Genomic DNA, 9,458 nt, shown 5'->3' on the forward strand with positions numbered 1-9,458 from the left:
TATTAATGACTTGGAGGAGGAGGTGCAGGGAATGCTGATCACATTTGCAGGTGACACAAAATTGGGCGGGATAGCTAATACCTTGGAAGACAGAAACAAAATTCAAAGGGATCTTGATAGACTCGAGCGCTGGGCAGAAAACAACAGAATGACATTTAATAGGGATCAATGCCAAGTTCTGCACCTAGGAAAAAGAAACCAAATGCACAGTTACAAGATGGGGGATACGTGGCTCAATAACACTGCAAGCGAGAAGGATCTTGGAATTGTTGTCGATCACAAGCTGAATATGAGCCAACAATGTGATGTGGCTGCAAAAAAGGCAAATGCTATTTTGGGCTGCATTCATAGAAGCATAGCTTCCAAATCCCGGGAAGTACTAGTTCCCCTCTACTCAGCACTGGTTAGGCTTCATCTGGAGTACTGTGTCCAGTTCTGGGCACCAAATTTTAAGAAGGATGCAGACAAGCTGGAGAGGGTTCAGAGGAGGGCATCAAAGATGATAAGGGGAATGGAAACAAAGCCCTATGAAGAGCGACTGAAAGAATTGGGCCTGTTTAGCCATGAGAAGGGAAGACTGAGGGGAGACAGGATAGCGCTCTTCAAGTACTTGAAAGGTTGTCCCAGAGAGGAAGGCCAGGATCTCTTCTCGATCATCCCAGAGTGCAGGACACGGAATCATGGGCTCAAGTTCCAGGAAGCCAGATTCCGGCTGAACATCAGGAGAAACTTCCTGACTGGTAGAGCAATATGACAATGGAACCCATTACCTGGGGAGGCGGTGGGCTCCCCCACACTGGAGGCATTCGAGACGAGGCTGGACAGCCATTTGTCAGGGATGCTCTGACTTGGATTCCTGAACTGAGCAGGGGGTTGGACTCAATGGCCTTGTAGGCACCTTCCAACCCTACTATTCTATGATTCTATGATTCTGATCTGCCCACAAACACCTCCGTTGGACCCCCAGGCTGCCTGCCCCTCCTCATTTTTATTTCTTAAGATTTGTTTAGTTAATTGTTCTTACCTGGGAGGCCGGCCTGCTGCAAAGCAAGGTGCCACCTTACGGCACCATTTTTATTTGGGTTCAAAACAGTGGTCTTGTGTTTTGGAGCTCAGTCCCCAGCTCTGCCTTGGATTTAGGTTCTTGGGCAAGTGACTTTTCTTTTAGCCTCACCGGTTTGCCTTCTGGGAAATGAGTGTTCTCCCAAAAATGGCAGCCATTTTTATGAATGGGCAAACACCCACCCCATGGCAGCTATTTTGTGAGGGTGCCCACAACATACCCTCAAAATTCCAAATGTGTCCATTGACCCAAAAAGGTTGGGAACCCCAGATTGAAGGGAACGTGTGGTCTGGCCGTAAATCCACCCTTACTATGAACCAATCTGCCTCTACCCTTACCCCTCACAAAATCTCTCGGCAACCCTCAGTATTGCAACTTACCGTGAAGTCTCCTCCTGACGGCGCAGAGAGTGACTGCACTGGCTGGAAACTTTTCCTGCAGCTGCCTGTGGCTGGTGGACAAACTCTCCTCATGATCCCTTCCAGAGGAGCCGTGTGGCAAGCCAATCTAAGCATTACAGCGTTGTGAGTGGAGTCAACCCCGCAGAAGTGTCTGGCGAGGGAGGCACAGGGTTGGACTTCCCCACCCCCTCTTTCCCATGGCAGCCCCTCCATCCCCTCAAAAGGCTTCACAGAGAGTCAAGAGACCCCTGCTGAATGGGGTGAGCTGTGGGGTGTGCGTGGGGAGGGGGGTTCCCCCAAAATTGGACGGAGAGGCCTTTCACAAGTGGAGTGCTTCCTCTCGCAGAAGGTCCTTTCCTCTTGTGGAGGGCAGATCCCAGATTTTATTTATTTATGTATGTATTTATTAATGTATATCCCTTATCCCACCTTTCTTCCATCATGGAACTCAAGGTGGCTACATGTCGTTCCCAGGTGGTCTCCCCTCCAAGCACTGAACAGACTCAGACCAGCTTAGCTTCAGCAAGGTGCCTGCCTCATGTGTCTTCAGTCTATGCCCTGGGGCCCAACCCACAGCTTGCCCACAGTGGCACAGGCACTAGTAATCTCAGGACTGGATTACTGCAATGCCCTCTGCGTGGGGCTGCCCTTGAGGCTGCTCTGGAAGCTGGAGCAAGTGCAGAATGCAGCAGCTGGGCTGTTGTCGGGAGCTTCCCCTTTCAGCATGCAACTCCTTTGCGGAGGGAACTGCACTGGCTGCCCATTTGCCACCGGGCCAGGTTTAAGGTTTTAGTGCTGGTGTACAAAGCCCTAAACAGCTTAGGACCAGGATACCTGAGAGCGCTTTCTCCCTTACCAACCTGCCCAGCCACTGAAGTGGTTCCACACAGACCTATGGCCCTACTGGAGTCCACCCAGAGAAGAGCCTTCACTGTGGTGGCCCCCTTCCTCTGGAACACCCTGCCCCTGGAGGTCAGGCAGGCACCAGCGCTCTGCTGTTTTTGGCATCTCCTGGAAACATTATTTCAGGAAGCAACGGTTTTTACTGGTCTTTTGTTTTTTAAAACAATTTTAATGGTGTTTTATTCTTTTGATCTTTTATTGTTCACTGCTCTGGAATCTGTTTAGAATAAAAACTTTAAAAGTAATACATTTAACATGTATTAAAGAATAAATTATATATTTATAAAGAAATAGAAACGTTTATTTCTGTTGCAAATAAATAAATATGGGCCAGGCTCTCTTCCGGGGTCCCCGCTGGGCCCACCAGGCCTGTCGCTTTAGTTGCCGTGTTTTTTCCTGTCTTGAGCAGTCCGGATGGCAGTTACACAGAGGAACCGAGCCAGGAGAGTGAGGTGAAGGTGCCCGCGACGGAGTTCGACGACGAGTTCGACGACGAAGAGCCGCTGCCCACCATCGGAACCTGCAAAGCGCTATACACTTTTGAAGGTGCGGACGAAACCGGGTCGGGGTCGGACTCAACGGGACGCTCGGGACAGGATTGGCCCCGGCTTGCTTGGCCTTTGCTTTCCTGAGCTGCAGCCATGGCGGGATGACCCAGGTTGGGATTGCGGCCGGGGGAGAGAGGGAATTTAATGCTTTGCCCCTCCGCCGTAGTTCTGACCCAGATCCCGCACACCCATGCAGACACAGAGCTGTTATTTCGATGGCTAGAGCAGGGGGCCAGAATCCAGCCCTCTGGTCTTCCCCAGATGGCCGTGCCCCTTCCCTGGTTTTTGTGCAGTTTTTTCCGCAAGGCTGAAATGCCTCTTACTGGCAGGAAGAGCTTTAATCTGCCACGGATATAGGCGTGTAGCTGGTTGTTTTAACCCCGCCCTGCTTGCCTTTGGCTCCGCCCAGCACTAAACCCCTCCCCTTACCAGAGCTTCTCCAAAACAGAACTGGTTCCTCCTGCTGAAAACGTTTCAGCACCCCTGGGCTCAAGGGAAACGTGCCTTTTGCTCTGCAGCCGAGCTGTAGAAGAAGACCACGCACACACACCCCAGCAACGACTCACGGCGCACGTTGCCAAGCATTCCGCGCCACCTGGCCTTCACTGAGTGGCCCCCTGCTCCCTCGGCCCCCGCCTGCAGTTTTCTCTTGCTTTGCCTTCCGTGCTGTTTTCGTGCACTGTTTCCTTGTTCGTCTCTTATGTGATTAAGAGCCTGGACGCTGCCCCGGGAGCGTGGGTGACTGGGCAGTTTGGAAGCTCAGCCGCGTCCGCGGAAACGGGTTCCTTGGGGAGCGCGGCCCCTGATCCGTCAGGTCCTCTGCCCCCCAGGTCAGAATGAAGGGACGATCTCCGTCACCGAAGGAGAAACCTTGTTCGTCATAGAGGAAGACAAAGGTGACGGCTGGACCCGGATCCGGAGGAATGAGGATGAAGAAGGCTACGTCCCAACCTCCTACGTCGAAGTATTTTTGGAGAAGAATGCCAAAGGTGCTATGACTTACATTTAATTCCCTGTGCCAGGTCGGGCTCTTGCTTCCGCAGGGACGCTTAGCCTGCTGCGGAAACGCTTCTCGGAAAGTGCATTTCTTGCTCCCTCCGCTGAGCGGACAGGGCTTGGGCGTCCTAAGCACTGCCTAAGCACTGCGAAAGCTCCGTCCAGGAGACGGTCTGGAGAGGGATGGAAACAATTCCGGCGGATATTTGCGGGCCGGGAAACAAAATCCCTCGAAACCTTCCCTTGCCGAGCTAAGAGCGGAAAGAGAGGGAGAAAGAACTGGGAGATTTGACTCACTTGAGGGGTAGAATACAAGGCTGGTCATACAGAAGTAAGTCCCGCTGGGTCTAACAGGGATGACTTCCTAGCAAGCATATTTAGGATTGCAGCCTTAACAAATATTTCCGCTTGTGTCTTCTGTAGGTAGGAAAGTGTTCATGTTTGTCTTTTTTCATAGCCATCTCAGCCATAGTCAACATCCAGTTACAGGTTCTGAACTTGGCTGGTGAAAGGGGGCGCATACCGGGTTGGAGCCAGGGTCTGGCTTCCTCGAGAGGAAGGCCTCTGCCTGATTTTGGGGGATCCCCCCTCTCCCCCCACACCACAGCTCACCCCAGTCAGCAAGGTCTCCTGACTCTCTGTGTAGCATTTTCAGGGGGCTGGAGGGGCTGCCGTGGGAAGGAGGGGTGGGGTAGTTCACTTCCGTCAGTGTAGGTGACCCAGCCTCAGTCTGTGTCCAACCTGAAACCGTTTGCTGATCAGGGCTTTGGTGGAGCCCTGAGTGCATCCGTGATCACACCATCCAAGCATCTAGTGTTTGGTTTCTGGCGCAGAATTCAGCATCCTGAGGACCCCACGTTTCAGTGTTTATTTTTCAGTCGCATGTTTCTAGCCCTCATAGGTGTGGGAACAACTTCAAAAGCCAGTGAGCTATGGGAATATGTCCGAAGCAGAATGCTGGAGCTTCCCAGGCTAACTGTAGGAAGAGGTGGGTGGATACATTGCACTCTTCCATCTTCCACAGCTAGCAGAGGTAGAACAATTTTGGGGTGACATTGCTGGCATAATGGGTTTAGGGAGCCGAGCCACGCTGGCTCCCAGCCAGATGCGCTTCTCCCGAACGTGCAGGCCAGCCGTGTCTCGCATGGGTGCTTTCCACCCCGCTGCAAGAGCTACTTCCGAAACCCAGAAAAGACCAACAACCAAACCAACAACCACAGTGGCGTCTCTTTCACGCTTTCTCTGTGTGGCCAAAGCAGCCAGGCTGGAACCTCCCGGGCTCATCTACAGCTGCGGGGCAGCGGGGGTGGGGGGGGCGGTGTTTCCGAAGGGCCTCCTGAGATTCCCTGGCGTTTCTCGGAAGCTGACTGGCAGTTCATAGCATCCTAGAAGAGTAGGGCTGGAAGGGGCCTACAAGGCCCTCGAGTCCACCCCCCTGCTCAAGGCAGGAATCCCAGTCAGAGCATCCCCGACAGGCGGCTGTCCAGCCTCGTCTCGAACGCCTCCCATGTGGGAGAGCCCCCCGCCTCCCTATGGAATGGGCTCCCGAGTTTGCCCAGCAAGCTGAGCTTGCTCAGGATCTGACTTCTGCGAGAGGAACGGAAGAGCCCCCCGCCTGATTTGGGGGGATCTCCCCCCCCGGGCCACAACGCGGCTCACCCCCTTGAGCAGCATTTTCAGGGGTCCGGAGGGGCCGCCCAGGGCAGGAGTTCATTTCTGCCAGTGCTGTGGATCCAGCATAAATCTTCCCTTCCAGTCCGCAGCAGTGGAGGGGAATCAGGCGTGCTAGGCTGCCTTCTGAGTCGATGTGAGGGAGCAGCGAGGCCCGTGGGACTTGTCATTGTTCCCTGGAATATGCCCCAGGATGTCTTGCTGCATTTGGGGAGGGAGAGGTCCATGACAGACGCCCAGGTGGATCCTGAGCAGGCCTGTGAAGGTGGAAACGCTTCCCTGGAAGTAGGAAGTCTGCAAACGGCTGGTCCGGATGGCAGATTCCTGGACTTCTCCTTTGACAGTGCCACCCATGGCTGGGAAAGGGCGTGGGGAAGCGAGAGGGGCTTTCCCTCCTGGACACCCTGACAGCGAGCACAGGAAGCTGGCCATTCCCCCTGGGCGCTGCCCCCAATCCCTGTTGGTTGTGTGCGGAGCAGCAGCGGATGCGCAAGGCGAAAGTGGTCTCCGTCCCGGTCTCACTGACCACAGGCAGGAATTGGCACTGGGTGTAGAATCTGAGCTTCCTGGCAATCTCGGATTGCGGTGTTCCAAAATCAAAAGCACGTTTCTAGCCCCTGTGACTATGAAAAGAGGCGTGATTGCCTGGTGAAGCCTCAGAAAGGTGGGTGGGACAAGGGGATTTTCAGCACATGGGGCTCACACGTGCATCCCCTGAAATGTGAGCCGGCTGGGTGAGCTCTTAGGTCAGAGAACGCCTTGCCCCATAGCTCCCTGCAAACAGGCTCGCTCCAGATGTTCCAGGTTGCTCGCTCATTCCCACCAGCCTTTATCTTTGCTGTGCCATACCGTTTTTCAGATGGGCGCCTGGGCACTTGCCCAAATAACCCATAATAGCCATCGACCAAACAAAGGGGCAGGTGCCTTCCTTCTGAGAAGGGGTCGCTTCGTCCCAGTGTTCCCATTTTTAAATCAGCAGGATGTGGTCAGAAAGCGAGGAAAGAGGGGGTTGTTGGAGATCCGGTTCCTCCAAAGAGGCTGGCTTTTTCCAGCCCACTGCCATGCAGGCGGGCAGAAGAGAAGCATCAGGGTCCACACACTGCTTGCCTTGCCTTCAACATTTCAGGGCAGCTTTCCCCGACCTGGCTGGGAATATGGGAGCTACAGTCTGACGCATCCGGAGGGTGCCAGGTTGGGTAAGGCTGTTCGAAGCGATGTCGTCAGTTCTCGATTTGTAGGTGCAAAGGCACATCACAAGCGGTAGTTTGGGCAGGTTTCACCACGTGTCCACAGGGGCTGCCCGGCCGCCACCACCCACGGATCTCCCTGTTTAAAGGTGGCGCGTGATGCCGTTGCACTTGGGGGAGTCTCTCCGCCCTCGCTTCTCTCCTGCCCCCAAGGGCCACACAAAGCCAGTATTGACTTTATCGCTATTCATTGATTAATAGGAAGTATTTATACTCTCTTCTTTGTCGGGGGTGTGTGTGTGTGTGGGGGTGTTTTAGTAAACTTACAGTGGCTGCATGCCGCAGGACTCCTGGAACCAAAGGGTTACGTCCAGGATCTGCCTTCTGCGAGAGGTAGGACTCTGTTAGCAAATGGTACCTCTGACCGATTTTGGGGATTCCCCCCACACACAATTCACCCCATTCAGGAGGGCCCCTGACACTCTGTGTAGCATTTTCAGGGGACTGGAGGGGCTGCCGTGGGAAGGCAGGGAAGTCCGCTTCCTTCAGTGCATTTGATCCAGTGTCAAACTGGATCCAGTCCAAAATGTCTGGAAACAGGTAAGGTCTGCGGTGGGAAATTCCTTGTGCGTCCCCGGCCCTAGCTTCCTCCTGCAAAGGGCATGCTGTTTGTGGTAATGTGTGTGGCGGGGGGGGGGGGGAGGCCAAAGCAGGGTCGGTGGGCTTTAAATAAAACAGCCCCTCCACATCTGAGACCACAGGAAGTGGAGAAGGTGGTCAGCTCAGGTGCACGATCCACAGAGCTCCACCACCTGGATTTTTTCCCCTCCAGCTGGACTCAGAGGGCTGGATCCAGGTTCAATGCTGGATCGAGTGCGCTGCTGGAAGTGGAATTCCCCGCCTGCTCCTTCCCATGGCAGCCCACTGAAAAGGCCACAGAGAGAGTCAGGAGACCCCGCTCAGTGGACTGAACTGTGGTGTGAGGGGGGGATACCCCAAAATCGGAGCCCTTCCTCTTGCAGAAGGCAGATCCTGGATCCAACCTAGGGACTACGGAACAGCAGCCTGGAGGGAACGGATGCAGTTAAAAGGTTTAAGCAGATCCCCTCCTGGCAGTTGATTCTCCTAGCAAAACCTCACGCCCTCTGCTCGAGTATTACAAGGTGGGCGCAGGTTTGGGAACGTGTCTTTGCCAATATATCCTGGTATCCTGTCTGGGCCAGGTGTTATTTTTCCTCAATAGAAAGTGGTCTCCTTAGGCACCGTTCCTGCCCCACTCCCCTCCCCAGAATGTACATAAATCCTCCCCCCACCCCACCCCAAGAGACCCAGAGACGTCTTCAGCAGTGTTGGGGCTTGCAGACTTTTCTTGACAACTCCCATTCCCGCTCTTAAACAACACCAATGCACTTTGAAGTCTAGGATCAAAAATGTGATCATTTTCAGGCTTGCCAAAACATTTTTTAGAAGTTCTTCATAAGCAATGCAATGGCGATTTTTTTTTTAAAAAAACGGTTGTATAGATTACCCATAGTTTGTATAGATTATCCATAGTTTGTATATAATTTAACTGAAAACTTAGTCGTGACTTGAATGTGCATTTATCGTATTTGGTGAGAGCCTTTTGCCTTTCTCATATATGTGGACTTGTCCTGCTGTCTCACTGGCTGAGCTTAACTGAGACCTTCTTTTCATGGAATTGATCAAGACAGCTGAAGCCCTGTTTACGGTGCTGAGGTTCTTTCCTGTTTCTCTATATGTTTCCCATTTTTCCTGCTTCAGAATCAACGGTATAGGACATTCCACATTCAAAGCTGAGGTTTGTTAAATCTAGAACTGTTTTTCTGTTTACTCTGCTGGATTTCTCCTACTAGATGTACTGCTATCCTGCCCTGTAATAAAAGTAAAATGTTTTATTTTCTCAAGCTCATGGGGTTTTCTTTAAGCGGCCGTGGAACTAATTAAGTTGTCTTTGGCATAGTTGCTGGATGCTGCTGCGTTTTGCTAGAGATCAGATCGGTGGCGCTCTCCAGTAGTTTTGCTCATAGTGAAATACCAGTTGCTTCTGCGTAAAAGTTTCTGCTTTGCAGCTGCCTTGGAATTAACTGTAGCGGTTAACTTGTGGTACAGAAACCAAGGGGTAAAAATATGTGTTTTCTTGCCTTTTCTTTCCCTCTGTGCCGTTAACTGCCAGGGTAAGGTGCCGCGAAATGCATTGTTGTTTTTGTGGCTTCCCAGCCCCTGGATGCCTCTGAGAAGCCCACAAGCAGGACTTAGGTGCCACAGCCCTCTCCTGCTATGGTTGCCCAGGAACTGGCATTCAGAGACATGCTTTCTCCAGCCTGGGAGGTAGCAAATAGCCACCGTGATGTGTAACCGTTCATAACTGTCTCCTCCATGAATTTGTCTATAATTGGGACTTCCTTGTTTCATTGCTCTGTGATTTGGGTGAGGATGGCGGCAGCTTGCTCTATAGAGGCCTTTTCCCCAACCTTGTGCCCTCCAGATGTGCTGGGACCACAACTCCCATCATTCCCAGCCAGCATGCCCGATATGAGAGTTGCAATCTATCACATCTGGACAGCACCAATTGAGGAAGGTTGCTCAGTAGTGAACTGCCGGTTTCCTTGGAGCAAAGGCGACATGACACTTTCAACCGCACATAGGGCTGCTACTAAAAATGGTGGAC

At 52.7% G+C, this 9,458-nt stretch overlaps 1 protein-coding gene across 26 annotated transcripts in view; it reads left to right on the forward strand.

The window, feature by feature from the left end:
- FNBP1 (formin binding protein 1) overlaps positions 1 to 9,458 on the forward strand; it is a 165,574-nt gene that overhangs the window by 145,427 nt on the left and 10,689 nt on the right. For 12 of the 26 annotated variants that reach the window (XM_084820949.1, XM_084820973.1, XM_084820957.1 and 9 more), the window contains 2 exons: positions 2,774 to 2,913; positions 3,746 to 8,688. In XM_084820949.1, coding sequence (XP_084677075.1) covers positions 2,774 to 2,913; positions 3,746 to 3,924 — 319 coding nt within the window. In that variant the 3' untranslated portion in view covers positions 3,925 to 8,688. The other 14 variants (XM_084820950.1, XM_084820954.1, XM_084820959.1 and 11 more) reach the window with 8 other exon arrangements.

The sequence above is a fragment of the Heloderma suspectum genome, chromosome 14, assembly GCF_057233095.1.
Source record: "Heloderma suspectum isolate Gila_16-S chromosome 14, 16-S_ref, whole genome shotgun sequence".
NCBI classification, from domain to species: Eukaryota; Metazoa; Chordata; class Lepidosauria; order Squamata; family Helodermatidae; genus Heloderma; species Heloderma suspectum.